Here is an 18,374-nt window from a genome sequence, read left to right as displayed (position 1 = left end):
GTGTTTAAAAACGAAATAATTAAAAAAGAGAGATTTTTTTTTATTTGTATTTGAGAAAGATTTTGAGACAAGATTAAGATTTTTTTAATTGTCTGGAGATGTGCTACTTTTTATATAATTGTTTTTTTTTAATTACTTGTCATACAGGCTTTAAGTATTTTTATTGAAATTTAGTTGTTTCTTATAAGTACTTCTTCCTTAAAATTCGAATCTACCGAAATATATAGTTAATATAATAAGTAAACGTCATATTGGCTCGATAGTATTAGATTAATTTAATAAATATTCTTACCCTTGGTTCGTTAATTGTTTCAAATTTCGCCAGTAAACGGAAAAGCTTTGCCCTTAAATTTATTAATCACTTCATAGAATATTGGCGAGGGCCCATTTAGGAGTTTCTCGCAGTATAGTAGGTAGAAAAATTATTCTCGGAGGCACTTTAGGCAAGAAAAGTGCACGCAAGGATCTTTTTTACTCCTGCTTATCACTGGAAACTGATTTTTATTATACCCATGACTTTTATTACTTGTATTTTATAAGAGATTATAAAGCATCTTACGAGTTTTAGCGATTAAAACATTTTCTAAGGTAAAGTGATCGTGTGTGATTCCAATCTTATGAAATGCTTGCCTTCTTTAAACAAACTTTGTAAGCAAGTTTACTTTGTAATAACTAATTTTATATTTACATTTTTGAGTAAATGTTACCTAAGCAAGTGAAGTAACTTTGCCGCTTGTACTCTGAGACTTATGAGTGTTCACTTCTAGTATTTCGTAGTGATTAATAAGCTAGTTTTAAAACCACAACAAATATTTTATTTGTCATCCTATATAGTACATAATGTCTTAAGTCTTAAAGTTACCATAAAAAACTTTTAGAAAGAAATGTCTTGGAATTTTATAGCTTTATCTAATTGTATTCATAAAAAATACTGTGACTACAAAACACTGTCGAATGGAAATTTGCATGTATTTATACATAAATATTTCCGCAATCAGGACGTTACTGAGTTGATGAAACAATACATGATCCTTTAAGCGGTACATGAAACCTTTTTAATTTTTTTAAGAATAAATGTAACGAGTTGGAGGTAAGAAATAAAGTATACATAGAAAACATTAAAAAAAGTTAAGATGGAAAACCCCTTTCTTTAGAAGATTTTTAATTTGAAGTGATTTTCTGTTTGTAGTAGTACAATTTGTTTTATAAACACCATAAATTAGCTGTTAAACTGTAATAAAGGTGAATAAAAAACTGTGCCTTCCCGCTTCAGCTTGCCATGCGATAAGTATTGTAATATAAATTAGTTTATTGTAAATTGTAATGAAGTGTACTATTAAAAAACTTAAGTATTTCCGTAGCATTGCGATAACCCTTTGCTTCGGAGTTGATAAACTCTACACATTCTAAGTTGTCTACAATCATCAAGGCGGCTGCATTTTCCGGTTATTCTTTGAATGCAGTGTATTATAATAATTATTAATAGATTGTAATTAAGCTGTTAAGCAAACCTTGCTAATCGCTGAAATTATTTTATCTATTAAATCGTTAAGACATAGATCTAAGGTTAGCAACATACTTGTATAATATCTCTTAACAGTGTAAAAAAAACTTTAAAACTTTTGTATAAGCTTAACATACTCGAATATTTCTTGATAGTTTGTCGTAAATTAACACAGTAAACATTGCTTATCACTCAGATTTATTCTTTTTAATATCCGTTTGCTAAAAATCTTACTCATATAATACTTCACGATAAAAATATCGTAAATTTACCAAGTAAACTTTTACTTTTTTCAAAGATATTGAATGCTCAATTAATCCTTCTTAACAAATTATCGGAAAGTTTGTTTAAACTTATTTACTTAGATACTATATTTGTCAAAACATCATAACCTAAACTACATTACGATACCAGCTGCTTGCTTCTTAGCATAAGAGAACGCAATTAGTCGACTTCAACTTGACTAATTATCATCAACTTTAATAGGTTTAACATTATTACTTAGAGTATAGATCTGGTTTTCCTGTGCTTGTCTACCTCTAACTAAATTCTAAGCATTAAAAGTACACATCTAAAAAAAAACTATAAGTTGGAGATGGACAGGTAATTCAATATTGTAAAGAAAATTTGAATTTAAAGTGCCTTATTAAAAATTTTTTGTTAAAGAAATTAAATTTTATTAAACGATATTTCAGGCCAACTGTTCTGTAAATGTGACTTTTGATATCTAAATTAAATATTATAAGAAAGAAATAGATTTTTGTAATTTTTTAAAAAAAGTTTCTACAGAAAAAATAATAATAAACCATATTATAGCAATCAATAAATTAGGGTTAATACATGTTTTTTAATAATTATTGCTAATATGAACAGTATACTATATATAGTTTTTCACAGCACGTTACTGGTCTTAGAAGAAATTTATTGTATAAAAAGGAAAAAAAAAAAAAACTATGAATAATTACTTATTTTTCTTTCAAAATACTTACAAAAAAAATAAATTTAATTCAAATGATTAGTAAAATAATAAATATTACAAAGACTTCCACACATAAGCTTGCGCAAGTAAAAGTTCCATTTCACTTTCACTCCAACGAGCCGTTCTTGGTTTTAGATTTTGAAGTAAAGTTATTATATTCTTTAGAAAAATTAATTAAAAAAAACCAGCGTAAAGCGAAAAGTAAAGTTTAAGCACACAAAATTACAATTAGAAAATTAAGACTTTTATCAATATAAAAGTTAAGATCGTATTAAAATCAAGGCGTTTCACTAAAGCGGTTATTATAGTTAACTTTTGAGTGGAAGTTTAATAGTAACCAAAACTACAATTTTATATATTATAAAAGTTAGACATGGTAATATTATAAAAATAAAAATTTATTATAAAAGAAAAAAATGTTAATTAAATATAATATTCTAAAATATTTTATATAAAAATAGAAATAGATGCAAAGTAATAACTTTGCTTTGGCATAATAATAATATTTAGGATAAACGATTTCAACATTAATTACGAATTGAAAAATTTGTTATGAGGGCCCTTTCGCTAGTCGCACCAGTAGGAAAATACTATTATACTTGGGTTAAAGTAGATTCTACAAAATTACTAATAACGTTAAGTTCACGTGGCACTGTCTATTTATTTTTAGATGTAGGCAGCACCACGTGGTACAAGCAGCACACAGACAAAGAAGATATTCTACTAAGTAATCATAATAAATTTAAGTGAAATAAAGAAAATATTATTTACGGTAAAAATCTATAAAAAAAATTCAAAAGGGATTAAAATATCTACTATACGTGAAAATCAGTTTCTTTCTTAATTTCGTTGGACCATCTCACCAGAAATGCACCACAAATGTACAAATGGAGTTCAATAAAATTTTCAGTTTCAGCCTATTCAATTTTTTTTTTTTAATAAGTATAAGTAATACATAGAAAATAGTTTAATATCTACACTACTAGTACGGGAATTTTTTTTAAAACCAAAAAAAGCGGGGTGTTATTTCCAAACCAACTGTAAGTAAATTTATAAAACAGACTACTTTCAAAAATTATTATAAAAACTTTTTTTAAACATAAATTAAAAAAACAGTGAAGAATAAATAAGAATAAAAATGTTGTGGTCACTTAGCTACTACATTAGAGGAACATAGTTTTGTTACCAACATAAACTTAGCTAAAGCCAGTAAACTTAAAAATAATTGAAAAATAAGTTCAAAGAAATTAATGACAACGAAAAAACGAATAGGATACGAGATAGGTATCAAACATCCGAGCGACACATGGAAAAGGGAGCTCACGAATAAGCAAGCAGTTCATCCAGCGAAAAGAAAAGTCCAAGTAATCAACGCCAAACCGTTCAAGATGTTGATGCAATGATTCTTATAAAATAGTAATTTAACAAGAATTTAGTGAAATTACACGCAATAATTATATATAAAACAAGATTAGGCTTCTAATAAAAACAAATACAGTAATATAAGCTTTGCCTGATAAAGCACCGCGCCAACTTGTTTTATTATAATAAAAACCAAAAGCATAGAGACTTTGCTTTGTAACAATAAGGGGAGAGCACAAATAAATGAGAATGATGAAATCAATTCAAATAGTTATATATTTTTGTGGCTAAAAAGGAAATATTATTATGTGCGGGAAAAAAATTCATAAGGAACGGAGAACCATCAACAACTTTAATCAGAGCAAAAAGTTTGTTTATTTTCCGCTGGATTCCAGGCTGAGAGATGGTATAGTTGTCCTTTATTAAGCATATAAACTCGAAAATGTTATAAAGTGCTCCCAAATAAGGATAAAAAGTATATTTATAAACACACTAATGACTTTATAAAAAAGACTTCAGAAAATCATATATACCAATGTAATCAATAACTTATAAATCTGGAAATATTTATCAAAGTAAAAGCGAATAAAGGAAAAAATAACAGGTTAATAAGAGAATTTCTACATGCAATGGAAACAAGATGTCATTAAAGATAATAATAGCAGGAGATAATGACAAATCAAGTATAAGGACGGTACGTGTATCCGGCCAAGCAATTTTGAAAGGCACCAATAACAATCCGCTTCAATTGTGAAAAGAATTTCGTCGTCTGAAACGTCATCAAATGATTGGAGAAATATATCTCATTGGTAATACAACTATAGTTACTACCGAGTAAAGAAAGGTCGCGGTAGTATATATCCTCATCTGCTCGTTTTCATAATTATAAAAAAATAGTAATTATAATAATAAAGTTGACCTGCCACCTCCTCGCTGAGAAATACATAAAAGAAGGGAGTCAACAAATCATTAATTCCTTGTACGTACCCTTTTTTAGATAGTAGTACTTTAATTGCTTATATTAAAAACAATAAGCATATTTACTGGAATCAAAGGATTCGATATGTAAAGTTTAACTGGAATAAAATTTTAACTTTTTAAAAAGGTTAATTATGTAAATGTAAAAAAGGAATATGAATATAAGTACAGCAAAAATCCAAAAATACCCGAAAAACAATCCTTTGGATATATATAACAAAAAACAAAGACTTCTAATTGGTATTTTTTAATCAAGTTATCTCCTCACTACAGCCCATCGAGCGTCGAAAGCCAAGACGGGCATGTATAAGCGCTTGCAACGGTGTGTTTGAAGTAAGTCCGAATTAGTAGAGTCACTGTAGAAACGGTATGAAGCTTTTTCATAAATCTAAATGCCAAGTAGCACAACCTCGTCGACCTTTAGACAATCTCGAACTGCAGTATTAGTGGAATGCGCAAGTCTGCATTCTTACCAACTACTCTTGCTGCTACTCAACACACTTGTCCTCCCCACGTATTATCGCATCACTATTACGCTGGCTCACTAAATACACACCATTTCATTATACACTTATATATAAAAACTCTTGTAAGCAGCGAAAATGACGAGGTGACTACATTATCTACAGTGAGCCAACTGTGACATACATTCGACATGCTAATATCAAGCTGTGCAGTTAATAAGCTCATGTTTGTTTGCAACCGCTACAACTGCTCAAGTGACAATGCAGTGTTATATAGGATATAAATAATTGGGGTATAGTTAATAAATAGAATGGTAAACTTATTCAATTTTAAGCCGCTTAGTTGTGCGACCATAAATATTCTTATGCTCCAATAATGAAAAGTAACCCAACCAGCAAAATATATGTTGAGTAACGTAAAATTTAAACTTTTACCCGTAGCAGGATGTCGTATAGCCCATACGTATAATATTCTCAAGTAGATCTGTAAAGTAAAAGAAGTACGGATTATCGTCTTTAAGCTTCGTTGTTCTGCTTACCCACACTCTTATCTAAACCAATAACTGATCCATACTAGTACGAAACAACCAATGTTTCGTTATATAAATTTGGCTAAGTATAAAATTTTGATCGAATAGAAAAGACAGTATTGAAAGTTCTGCAGTGCTGGCGAAAAATGGAAGACCTCCTGAACTTTGACTTGTTGGAAAAGAGGGACTTCCGGGTCAGTGCGGGGAATGTCTATTTTTATCTAAAAGTAGATTCAATATAAAAAGGAAACAACGTAACTCGCTACATGTAAATATAAATGTAAAACTTTGATAACTAATAACATAGCAACTTGCTAACGGATTCATCGTAAGCCAAATAGTTAATGAGTGTCCTGCAGGTTACGCATATCTGCTATTTTTTTTAATGAAGCCGCTTTAACACGTGCTATGTTTAATCGAAAAAAGTCTTCCATAGTCTTTATTATAGGCAACTGACTCGGCTTTAAATTTTTTTTATGCTCAACGTAGCGGTACAAAGTCATGCAAAAGTTATAAAAATAAAATACGTTGCTTAAACGTTTTTAAAGGCTTTTTCATACTTTACAAATTTTAACAAAGAAAATTAACCAAGTGACTTTGCTAAATCTGTAAAATTTTAATTTAAAAGAAGCTTTCCTTGTGGTTATTTACTTATAATATGGTTTTAGAACTTAATATTTATAATTATAAAGAAAATGTAAAGAGCTACCTGGTGGTATATGGCCTCGTTCTCCTTGCTTTGCTTATAAGTAGAAAAATATCTGAAAAAAAAAAGTTTTTAATTAAAAGTAATTCAGTTATAAAAAAAATTAAATTAGCAAAAAAGTATCAAAAAAATACAATTCATATAAATCTTTTGATAAAAAAGTCAGTATAGCAGACAATAATACTTTTTAACGTAGTTTTTGTATTCTTCTCTTTTTCGAAGCAAAGTTTCTTCTCTTCTGCTATCTTTTGAAGGAAGATAGCCCTAAAAAATTTAGTTATGTGCATTTTTTGTTAAATAATTTTAAAGCAGCCTCAAGAATAAAACGTAAAATAATAAAATGTTTATAAATTTAAACTTATTAAAGATTTTTTTAAAAAAAATTATTTAAATTGATAATATTATGGTAAAATGTAAAATAGATAATACAGATTAAAAGTGAATCAAAACATACCAAAGTTATAACAAAGAAAAAGAACGTGTTACAGTCATCTAACGAATTATAAATATAATTTTTTTTTAAAAAGCTTAAATCTCGTAAATAATACACAAATAGAAAAAAAAGTTTACAATAAAAAAACAATTAAAATTATATTGAAGCACCTAATTAAGAAATATTTTAAATTATAATCAATTGTTATTAAAAAGCTTATCAAAAAAATCTTATAATAAAGGCTTCTACTTAATATAATTAAAAACAATAGACCAGAGATTTAGTAAAACTTTTCAAGTACCCGAAAGGAAGTACACAAAAACAGCTCGATTAAAAATTTTTATAATGAAATCTTTTTATTTTTTAATAAATCTCAAAATGTTTATTGTAAATCTTGTAAATTGCTATTCCTAAAAAATCTAAAAGCATTATTTTTAAAAGTCTACGATAAATTTATTAAAAAAATTGTTTTTAATAAAAAAATTACTACATTTAATTTTAATTTTTAAAATGTTATAAATCACTAATCAATTATTAGAGTACTGATAAAAGCATCCAGCATTTTGCTCGAAAAGAAGAGGGAATTCCAGACCAACAGAGCTCCCGTAATTTTTCTAATTTAAATTAATTTTTATAAGTAAACAAGAATAATAAAAAGTTCCGAAAATATGAAAAGTATATAATTCAAATTTTTGAAAATTTTATTAAATTACACTAAAATAATAGCATAAGCAAAGAAAAACTGATTTAAAAAGGATTATATTATCAGTTGCGAGTTGTATTATGCTATGCACCTACGAAAATAAATTTTTGCGCAAAATTAAATCTTAAAAATTTATTATAACGGAGTATTGGGGATAAACTTCTTACCAAAATCAACTTGACTTTGATTTAGAAGAGAAATGAACTTTTTCAATTTTATTTCTTGTTTGGAGTAAAATGCAGGCTGCAGAATTTAACAGCGATAAATTAAAATAGTTAAAATTTTATATTTAACTTTTATTATTTATTAATAAGACAATACACTTTAATCTTCCTTTTGCTCATTTTAAATTAATATAGCGTTGTAGAAAATCGTCTCATAACTTAGAACAAAAAAAAAGAAAGAAATTTATATTAAAAGACTGTTTTTATGTAAATAAAACTATTTACGATAAAATACTGTTTTTATAAATTAAAAAAAATTAGGTTACAAATCCTAAATTACTTTAGTTTAGAGAAGATTGCACCACAAAATTTATAGTGGACAGTTATTTATATAATAATAAAGATTTAAAATATACACTTAAAAAGCAAACTCACTACTTCACAAGGGCCAGAATTTTTACTTGACTCAAGGTGTTCATTATAAATATTTATAACATCAGAACTTTCGGAGGATATTTCTTTGCTTCCCGAAAATTCTTCATAAGCAGAAACGGGCGCCTCCGCAATTTTTAAGGTTCCTGTTTTTTCCTTATCTCTTATTTTAATTAATAAATGTAATTATAATTTATGGTGACTGTAGGAAAAAACCTAACTTTAGATCCCCACTTCTTTTTCTTTTCTCAATGTTTTGATAATTGTACCTTCGAGTAGTTACTAAGTCGTAAACAAAGACCTCCTTGAACCTTTTTTTAAAATTAGAATAAAACTAAGTATATAAATTAGATTACTTTATTTATGGATAGAAGAAACCGGCCAGGCACAACATCGCTATAAATCCAAAATCCTTGACTTTGCGACATTTTTACGTAGTAAACTATAGAATTACAATTAATAATGGGTTAATAAGGGATAATACCGCTTGTAAAGCCTCTAAAAGATTTTTAAGACAGCAGGCTTAACGATAACAATGTCCTCGCCTCCCCGCAACAAGAAGGTCGGATTATAGCCTGAGTGCATATTTACGTTAGTAAACATTACTTTCTTTTTTGGTCTCCTCTTCTACTTAAATAGGGTCTTTCTCTTTTTTTACATTAAATTTATCTCTATAATGAGTAGCATATAAATAACTATATTATCTTGAAAAATTATTTGATGTTAAGTACAACACCATAACCCAAATTAGATCAATAAAAATAGAAGGACAGATAAAATAAGCGAGCACTATCCGTTTTATTATGGTGACTGAGGCGTATATAAAGTTGTAGGTCCAAGATAAGAAGGTTCTTTACAGGAGACTCACAAAAAACTCTTCGCAAAATAAGTAAAAATTCCTTGTTTTACAATAACAAATATATAGTAGCCGTTTTTTTCATAATATACAATCATCTCTTGTAAATTTTAATTCTTCTTTTTATATATTTTGAATCTTGTTACAAACTTAAAATCTATGATAATTTAAGTACTTGGAAGAAATTATTAAAATTTCTCGTATTAGCTTTTTTTTCCCAGCTTGATCTCTGTGTATAACTATTTTCTCTTTTTGAAATATAACGATTAGTATAGAGAAGTAGTATAAAAATATATTACAGTGGATTCTTCCGTTTGAAGTTTTTATATAAGTAGGAAACAATACTCGCTTGTATAGACTGTCCGATAAATCGCTATGGCTTTCCTTTTTTAAAAGGATTAAAAAGATTTTACAACAGTTGTTAGCCCATTCGCACTTGTAACAAAAATGTAATGAAGCTAGTGTAGAAAACTCTGCAATCCAAATGGGGAACGGATCACCGAATGTTGCCTTTTATTAATTGTAGTGAAGTTGGGAGTATACATTCTTTGTTTGTTTATAATATAGTGTAACGTTTAAAATAGATAATAAACTAATTACCACTCAAATTAACTAAGCCTAGCTGTTGAATACATTTTGCAAGTATAACTGGAGTAGGTGTAAATTTGTATCTTTTTACCGCTAAGACATAGCCATTTCATTTACTACAAAAAACTTTAGCTATTCAATATTTTATTTTTGTTTTAAATTGCTAAGATGCTACTGTTAAGGTCTACCTTTAAAGGCGCTGACTCATAGATATAATTGGGTTGTTTGAAGGGTTTGCTGAAAAAATTGTTTTTGTTAAGTGTTAATTTTAACTGTAGGGCCTACGCCAACGTTAAGGAAGAAGGAAAGAAGCAGAGACAGGTTTATTAACTTGCTTTACGCTTACACCGTATAACAAAAGTGGGGTGAAGATGCATTTATACCAGTATACACACACTAATCTTATAAAGCTTAAAGTGCATGATCTGGTTTTTATAATAGCCGCCAGAAGCGCGTAAATTCCTTAAGGCGCTCAAGCATCTTGTAACTATACACTAGAAACAAACTTAAATTTTTTTAGGTTCAATAAATGGATTTTAAAAAGCATAATTTAAGTATGGGTGTTTCTGTCGTTGTGTAAAGATAAAGATATCTCCAAAACTAAGACCCATTCAGCTTTCCTCACTTAGTTAAACTTTTGGTTTTGAAGTAATTTTTTATTCTTTTCATTAAAAAAAAATCGAGGTAAAATATTTTACTTCGTTTAGTAAAGGTGACGGTCATATTGTCCTTAAGCATATATAGATAGTGTTAGGGTTAAGGGGTAGGGTTAGAATAAGGTATTGTGATCTATGTTGTTCTGTTTCTTCATTAGTTTTATTCCTAGTTGAACTACGTATTTACAATTTTTCTTTTAATAAAATATTAATGTTATTTAAATGATTTTTCTGTTCTTCTTTTTCGCAGTTTTTTGGGTAAACCACATCGCCTACTAAACAGCCGGTAGTAAAGATATGTTAGGAGCAATAACCTAATTAAAGTGCTCTTCTCCAACCCGAGAGACCGGATAAGCGTGTATCCTTAGTATTTGTACGTGAGTTATATGTCTTATATATCTTATCTATCTTATCGTTCCATTTCAAATTAATTTCAAAAATTTTCTTTTTCTTGTACTAACTTACTTTTTAGTAAATTTTAACTCTTTTAACTCAGCTATAATTTTATATTTATAACCGATTTCAATCTAGGGCGCATTTGCCCAATAAACTAGAAAAAAAAATTTATTTAATATAGGTCAATTTTTTAGTAAATTTAATATCTACTCCCATTTGCTAGCAACCTACGCAACGAATTAAGAATAAATAATAGAACGCTTTATAATGGAGATATGTTGCATATCCAGCGCACATACCTTACAAAGCATTGACATAAATCAAAAGAAGAGAAAAAAAGAAAAGGTCAAATAAGGGATGCAAACACTCCCATTGCGGAGGACTTATTTTGTTGCTTTAAGTCAACAAGCTTTAAATACCTCAAGCTTTTGCCGTGCATAGTCTGCCTTTGTAAAGAAGCGCTAATATTTGTTTTTGAAGCTTGTTGTTTTTAGAATGATTTTTGGTATTAAAAAAGATGTGTTATTCAGTTAGGTTACCAGGTAAGGCTCTTATTTCCTAGACCTATAGATCATTCCGAGAGTTTTCACTATAATTGAAAGGGCTAATAGTACCTGTAATCAATTGTGATTGGTGCATTCTCCTATAACAGTAAAGACTTCTGGCATAGGGACAAATATTTTCATCACCTTGTTTTTTAGCTAGGCACAACTCTAATTTCTGTTTAAGGTACGAAGATAACCTAGTTTTTAAAAGTATACCTTAAATTTGTTTAAGGGTGAGTTTAGTATTTTATGCTAAGGCTAGCAAATTATGACTTTGTGGTGGAAATGGCTCTTTTCGCTGTTATTTATTCAGCTACGATCTACTCTTGTTCATTAGATTTTCAGCGCTGGAGTTGCCTGGTCTTTCAGTGTCCCTCCATAAGACTAGTGGTTTTGTACTAGAATTAAATATAGAAAATCTAATATTAAGGTTGATAAGCGTCTTGATAGTTTTGCCTTTTTAATGCTGAGCTCAAACGCTTCTTAGCGCTCTTCGGTAGGTCGTGCTTATTTAAACACTAGATGCGAAGCGACTATGACACTCGTAAGGAAAAAGTCTAAAACAGAAACCGCTCTGTTATTTTTATATAGGGTTATAGTCATACATATAACAGAAATTGTTTTTAAATAATCTTTTGCCTTGTGTGTCTGCCTATTCTTTCGCACAATTTTCAAAAAATAACAAAAAATATGCGATTATTGGTTCTTAAAAAAGCTCCTAGGTTATTCAAAATAAGGGTCGACTAACGCACAAAAATGATTAATAAAAACTTGAGGCGTAATAAAATTTAAGAAATTAACTAGAGGGCATAAGCTAAAAGAAGACAGTGCCTAGTGTAAATTTTTGTGCAGATGCTCGGAAGGTCGAGTGCAAACTGCCTAGTCTTAGTTTAGGACGATACTTTTAAAAGAAGAACGTAACCATCAAAACCGAAAAAGGGAGCCCCGCCGATAGAGACAACACTTTCTGTCACACACTCACCCTTATAACGGTGTAATCTTACCCGACGTGGGACTTCCTCTTTGAAGTTGCGATTAAATTTAACGTTTACGACCTCTCTTAACCGCTGAGCTTCGACGACAACTCTCAATTCCCGTTAGGATGGCTTTAGGTATATTATCTATTAGCGCACATCCGTTAAACATCTAAAAGTAGTACTATTACCTTGAAAAAGAAAGCTCAGTTCCTGCCATTAGCAGAATGCAGTGGGAAAACCACCAAAAAGACCATCATTTGGGAAAATCTCGAAAATGAAACCATAAACGCGTGTTAACTCAGTCTTACACTTATAAAAAGGGTATATTGGATTTATTTTACCCTAATGTGCATTTCTTAGTGTAAACTTTTGATATTTTATGCTTCATAAGGTAGCAAATTAAACATGTGCCAGATAATAACCGACTTAACTTAATAGCAATTACTACGCGTAGCATATACTGGTAACTACCTCCTGGTTAAAAAAAAAGATATTCTGCAGGTTCAAAGTTTCAGAATTTAAATAGACTTTTTGTTTACTTACTCCTATTCACCGTTGCCCCTCCCTTCTCGACCCTGCTAAAATTGGTCACAAGCAAGGGTGTTGTTTTATTTGATAGCAAAACCTTTTTTAGTTTGAAGCTAAAACAGTTGTATTAGGAATCGGAAAAATTACCACCACATTTAAAATAGATATTCTTGTTTTCGAGGCGACTATTCCGTCGAAAAGACGAATTATATTAACTACATTTAAAAAACCTAATGGTCTATAATCGTTCTATGATACGCCAGAAAAGTATATATAATGTATTTTATATGCTATGAATCTAGCATGCACCCCTATCATTATCATTGGATATTATTATGTTAAATATGACCAATGCATTATAATTTTATAATTTTTATCGCTTAACCAGACATTTTAGGCTTCCAACCTTAAGTGAGGGAGCTGATACTGTTACCTGCTTTTAATAAAGTGACCATAGCGTGTTTTCTCTTTAAGTTACTTATACCTCTACATCCAATTGCTAAGTTCTTCTTCTATTTTACGGTCTTTTCTTAAGTTCTTTTTCCGCCTGTGCACAACTATAATATAGTTGTGCATTAGCTCCACTCTTGCTCAAAGGCTTAAGCTCTGTTACTATTTTTGCTCAGTTAATAAGTTTACTTTTTTGTTTTTTTCTCCTTGCTATATATTTTGAGACTTATAAGTTCACCTTTGGGTCTCATTATCGTCAGAGAATCTTATGATCTCTAGAATCGTAAATTATATGTATAGAAGGCATAGGCATAACAAATATAAAATTTTTAACTCTCTCCAAATATTAAATTTTTTGCGTTATTGGTTTCTTTATGCACTTAAGGTTATTCTTTTTATTTAAAATATTAAAAAGACCACAGAACGGTTTCTTTTTCTTTACCTTTCGCCAAACAAAGTGTTATATAGGCCTACGTACCAATAATTTTATGATTCATTACTAATTCGTTCAACAGATTATAAGCAACAATACCTTAAAAGCGGTAAAAAGTTAAAAAAAAGGTGGAACCCTTAACGAACGCAGAAAGGGGAGGGAAGCGATAATTTTGTAAATCCTTATAAAAAGGGTAGTTACACCTTCATGGAAGATATAAAAATGTGGGAAGCAAGTGTGTAGATGTGATATTTTAACAAAAAGCCACATGATATTTAGCACGTGGTATAATAGAGTTAACCCAACATTAAAAAAGAATCTTTTATACTAAAAAAACTAAAAAGCGATATCGAAACGTTTACATTTGCACATATTTTGTCTTATACTTACAATTAACTTCAATAGAAAAATTTTAGGTGACGAAAAAGCAGAATGCGACAAATATGACTTTAAGATTTCAATGACCTTTACACCGTTTTAAACTCGAAAAAAAAAATTATTTTCAGCCTCATTTTATATGCCAACCAATAAAATTTTTCATAATTACACATAAGATCACATCCTAACTGAACATTATTTAAATCTGTTCGGTAGGGTGCTAGAGCTGAATTATTATATGGAATGTAAACTGAAACATCGTACGACCAATAGTATTGCTATTGCTCGGAAGTTATGAGCGTTACAGCTATTTCACATAAAAAAGACAGTTCGTAGTGCATGTTTATTTTCCAATGGCCCAAGTGAAGTTTCTCAAGTCCAATTCAAAGCCGAGGAGCGCAGGTTCTACAAGGAAAAAAATAGGAAAAGTTAAGCCAGGAGGTGCCTTATTTTTTTCTTTTATTTACCTTTGTAACTGTAATACTCTATGAAGCTCGGACTATTAAGCCAAAAAATAGTAAGAAACTACAGCATTATGAATTAAAGAAAAAATTTTTAAAAGGTTAGTATAATTGGGGTCGTTATATGTACTGTAAGTAGTGAACGAAAAGTTTTTTTTATTTATTACTAACTTATTTCTCAGCACCTATTTATATTTTACTTTATTGACATTTGAAATCGTTTCTTCTTATATCTGTAAAAACATATTTTTTAATTCTATTTACAGCCAGTTTTATAATACATTAAAGTTTGTTGTTAAATATTTTTAACTGTAGAGTTATTATAAATAAGCTATTTTTTTTTACTTTTTAAGAATACGGTATACCCGTGTATTTAAATTTAGCTTATTACCTGCAACACCTAAGTTTTTTTTTATTAATATGACTGGTTGATTTCCTATAGTTCCTCTAGTATTATTGAATTATTATTCCTTAAAAGTTTGTTTATTGTATAATTCTTATATATTAATTGTTTTTGTGTTATAAAGTAACACTATAATTTTTAATTTTTTTTAAATTCAAAATTACAAAAAAAAAAAAATTTGTAATATTAAGAACTGGAAAGCTAGCTTAAAAAAATTAAATGAAGGCCACTAATTTTAATTTTTCCTAGTAAGTTTATTATTTCTAATTTTTTTTGTCGTTTATTATTTTAGATAATGTAAAAGCGATTGAGAGAGAAACGGTCCAAAAACTTGGAGATTCTGCTTCAACCTTAACTGTAGCACTTATCTCAGTTTTTTAACTTTATATTCATATATACATATTATAAAGATGTTGAAGAATAATGAGGAGTCCTTAAAAGATTTTAAAAAGAAAAATATCGGTTGTAAGCAAAAAAGGAAATAATAAATTTATCTTTATTAAATTTAAAATAAGTAAAAAGTTATATTAATCTAACAAATATAAATAATTTGGTTTATATTTCTTATTTGGTTTACTTTATTATGTTCGTTGATATTTACGTTTGCTACGCTTCTTACTATGTCTTTTTAAGTTTTGTAGGCGTATAAAATTTTATAAAAATGTCAAGTCGCACGAAAATAGTTTATTTACTTAGATAAAAAGTTGTCTCCTTTATTGAACAGTAAGAATACTCAAGGCATAATCTACTATTAATACTAAAAAGAAAGAACTTTTTGTCTAGCGTTTTTTAGCATTCAATTTCGGAGGGTAAAGCAAACTGAAATGGTTAGGCTCGCATCGTTGTGCATGATCCCAATAGAAATTAAAAAGTTATTTCTAAAAGTTCCCTTTGAAGTATAAACTTTATAAAGTTTTACATAAAAGAAGTGGGAGGTTTTATTTTACGTCCTTACCTAAACAAAGAAACGTACAATAAAAAGAATTAAGTTGGAGTTTAATTTTTTGTTTCAAAATGCGCTGTTTCCATAGTTGTATGAATTTAAGATTTGTTTAACTCAGTTTTTAGTTCTTAAAATTAACGTTGTGTATAAACCAACACTGTGGATTCTTTTGGGTGAATAAGAAAAATCTATTACCATAAAACCCTTTTAAGCTCATTTAATATCATTATTTAAGGCTTGCATACGGGATTACGCCTGACTTTTAAACACTAGTAAATACATTAACTGTTTGATGTTGTATTGTAAAGATAGGCTTACCTAAAAAGATTGAAAGCTACTTATAATACTTGTTGGTATTTTAACTGCTCCATGCAGAGGGCGTATGTTTAACAAAACAGCTCCTTCTTTTTCCTATAAAACTGTTCTAGCCAGCAACAAGCAAAAATTGCAATTGCTTAGCGAGGTAACGCTGAGTTCTCCTTTATTGGTAATTTGCATAATTAATTTATAGCTCGAAGAATTTGTTCTCTTGCTTGCATTTGGAGCGGGCTTCGTTGTCTTAAGCTGTTAAAAAAAAATAGACAGTACTGATAAAGTGCTTTCTACCAGCTACCCCTGTTAAAAAGAGCGCATTTCAATACTTTACAGGACTTATAATATTTTGGGGTCAACGGCGTTGGCATTACTAGAGGGAGAAGGTCAAAAGATTGTTTATTAGAAACGTGAGTGTTAAAACTTAATCGTGCTACCTACTGGCTACCAAGCAAATGTTTTTTAAACTCAAACTGTCTCATGATCTTGCCTTACACCCTAAATACTTAGGTAGAAACTTGCGTAAAACAATTGAAAAAAAGCTATTTCAGGTGTATTACTATCATACTTTTGCTTTACTAAGAAAGTTACTAAAGTTTAAAATTGCCCCTCCTAGGAAGTTGAAGGAAAAGTAAACGGCCGTTATGGTCACATTATCGCCATTATATCAATTGACAAAATAAGTAAAGGTCAGATTGATGATAGGAATGGAAGTGCTTACTTTAATGTGAAGTACGGAGCCTCAAATTTTTAAAATTACTTTTATTAATATACAGTTATCAAAGTTACACAGCAGTCGTTTTTAGAACTTTTCGAAATGAGGTTGTTGATGCAGTTATAAAGGAGGTTTCTTCCATGGGCTTGCTTGTTGAAGTCGGCCCCACTCAGTGCTTTATTTCTAAAAGGACTATTCCAGGTATTGATGTTAATTTACAGTTTTTTGTTAAAATTTCTCTATGGTCTCAACTTATTGATTAGTAATTTTTGTTAGTTATATTTTGTTATAATCTATAAAATTTAACTTTTTTTTTGGTGGATCTTTCTATACTATACTTGATCTTTCCACTCTTCTTTAAAGATATGCAATACCTTTCGGATGTAAGTTTGCCTTGTTATTGTACCCAAGATCAAAGTGAAAAATTAGTTGCTGGGGATGAAGTCAGAGTAAAAATTACAGGTTTTATTTTAAAGTTAATGTTCGTTTTTTTGGAGGTCTTTAAATTTTTTTTTTTTCTAATATTGAAGGCGTAAGGATGGATCCAACCAACTCAAGGGCAACCGGAAGACTTTACAAGGAGGGAAGATAACGATGAAATTTTTCCTTCTGAATTAGTTTGTTCTTGATCTTTACTTTGTACCTCCTAACTTCATATTGCGAGGATGCTGCCAAGTATTTCATTTAGGAAAACTTCGTTATGCCTAAATAATAATAAAAATTTAAAAATAGCCTACTGACATTGGCTTAGTTTATTTTTAAAAAATATTACTTCATGCCTCTGCTTGCTGTAATAGCTTATTAAACAAACTTCGCAAGTTGGCACAAAAATAAAAATTAAATTAAATTTTTATTGCATCCCTCTAGTTCTCTACTTGTAAAGCTCTCTTCCTCTTTTCAGTTATAAATTTTAAAATTAAGCATTCACCCATTAAAGCGAAATTTATTTTTTTAAATTACTTTATAATAGTTCAAAAATAATTTTTTTTTATTAGTAAATTTATTTTGAGCGATATGTTTTAACTAAAAAAAAAATGGATCGAACTCCTTATAAATTTTATAAGAGAAAGTAATGTTCACATACATAAAGTTACATAGTTATATGAACGGTATAATTAGAGTAACTCATTTGAATACTATGTCTTGGTTTTTGAGAATTAGCTAAATTTTACATCACCGTTGAGCAGTCACTATTTTAAAGTCGATATTTTTCTTAAGTAACTTATACCAAGGTCATGCTCCGTGCTGAAGTTCAAATTTTGGGCCTCAGTTATAGTTTTAGCTCACTCAAGAAAATAAACTTTTACTAATAATAAGTGCAACAGGATTCTTAGAAAACTAACGAGGCAAATGCCTGATTGAAGGGAAAATTACTTAAATGACTTTATTAAAGTTTTAATAATTATTTAACATTTTAATGGTAACGTCGACAAAAAAGACTATATATGTAGCTTTAAAGTTATATTTTTTAACATAGT

General features: G+C 29.1%; 1 protein-coding gene and 2 long non-coding RNA genes across 3 annotated transcripts; 2 read left to right on the top strand and 1 right to left on the bottom strand.

The window, feature by feature from the left end:
* Positions 1 to 2,173: 2,173 nt before the first annotated feature.
* LOC135120019 (TBC1 domain family member 22B-like) lies at positions 2,174 to 8,753 on the bottom strand. The gene is made up of 17 exons (XM_064044379.1): positions 8,634 to 8,753; positions 8,477 to 8,566; positions 8,259 to 8,418; positions 7,827 to 7,902; positions 7,500 to 7,570; positions 6,708 to 6,787; positions 6,527 to 6,578; positions 5,973 to 6,038; positions 5,723 to 5,771; positions 4,765 to 4,833; positions 4,677 to 4,712; positions 4,544 to 4,614; positions 4,187 to 4,262; positions 3,761 to 3,888; positions 3,305 to 3,400; positions 2,542 to 2,642; positions 2,174 to 2,231 (listed from the first exon to the last, which is right to left on the bottom strand). The coding sequence occupies exons 1-17, from the start codon at positions 8,681 to 8,683 to the stop codon at positions 2,174 to 2,176; spliced, it is 1,329 nt and encodes a 442-aa protein (XP_063900449.1). The 5' UTR covers positions 8,684 to 8,753.
* Positions 8,754 to 14,405: 5,652 nt separating this feature from the next.
* LOC135119995 (uncharacterized) lies at positions 14,406 to 15,393 on the top strand. Its single transcript, XR_010278464.1, has 4 exons — positions 14,406 to 14,503; positions 14,556 to 14,624; positions 15,219 to 15,283; positions 15,337 to 15,393. It is a non-coding gene; the product is annotated as an uncharacterized LOC135119995 (long non-coding RNA).
* A 1,260-nt stretch (positions 15,394 to 16,653) lies between these two features.
* LOC135119996 (uncharacterized) lies at positions 16,654 to 17,563 on the top strand. Its single transcript, XR_010278465.1, has 5 exons — positions 16,654 to 16,732; positions 16,798 to 16,913; positions 16,967 to 17,097; positions 17,260 to 17,358; positions 17,427 to 17,563. It is a non-coding gene; the product is annotated as an uncharacterized LOC135119996 (long non-coding RNA).
* The last annotated feature ends 811 nt before the right edge of the window (positions 17,564 to 18,374 follow it).

The sequence above is a fragment of the Zophobas morio genome, unplaced genomic scaffold, assembly GCF_036711695.1.
Source record: "Zophobas morio isolate AGI-343-1 ecotype UQ-CSIRO unplaced genomic scaffold, CSIRO_AGI_Zmor_V1 ptg000329l, whole genome shotgun sequence".
Lineage (NCBI taxonomy): Eukaryota > Metazoa > Arthropoda > Insecta > Coleoptera > Tenebrionidae > Zophobas > Zophobas morio.
Note: the sequence above shows the minus strand (reverse complement) of the source record. Positions and strands in the feature narration are given on the sequence as shown.

Bases quoted from the DNA above. Each gene is read 5' to 3' on its own strand.
- LOC135120019 (XM_064044379.1), bottom strand. From the start codon at position 8,683: ATGTCGCAAAGTCAAGGATTTTGGATTTATAGCGATGTTGTGCCTGGC. The intron at 5,772-5,972 runs GTCTTCCATTTT...TTTACTTTACAG, and splicing joins AACAAGTCAAAGTTCAGGAG to ATCTACTTGAGAATATTATA. The intron at 4,263-4,543 runs GTACCGTCCTTA...TGCTTAATAAAG, and splicing joins AATTGCTTGGCCGGATACAC to GACAACTATACCATCTCTCA.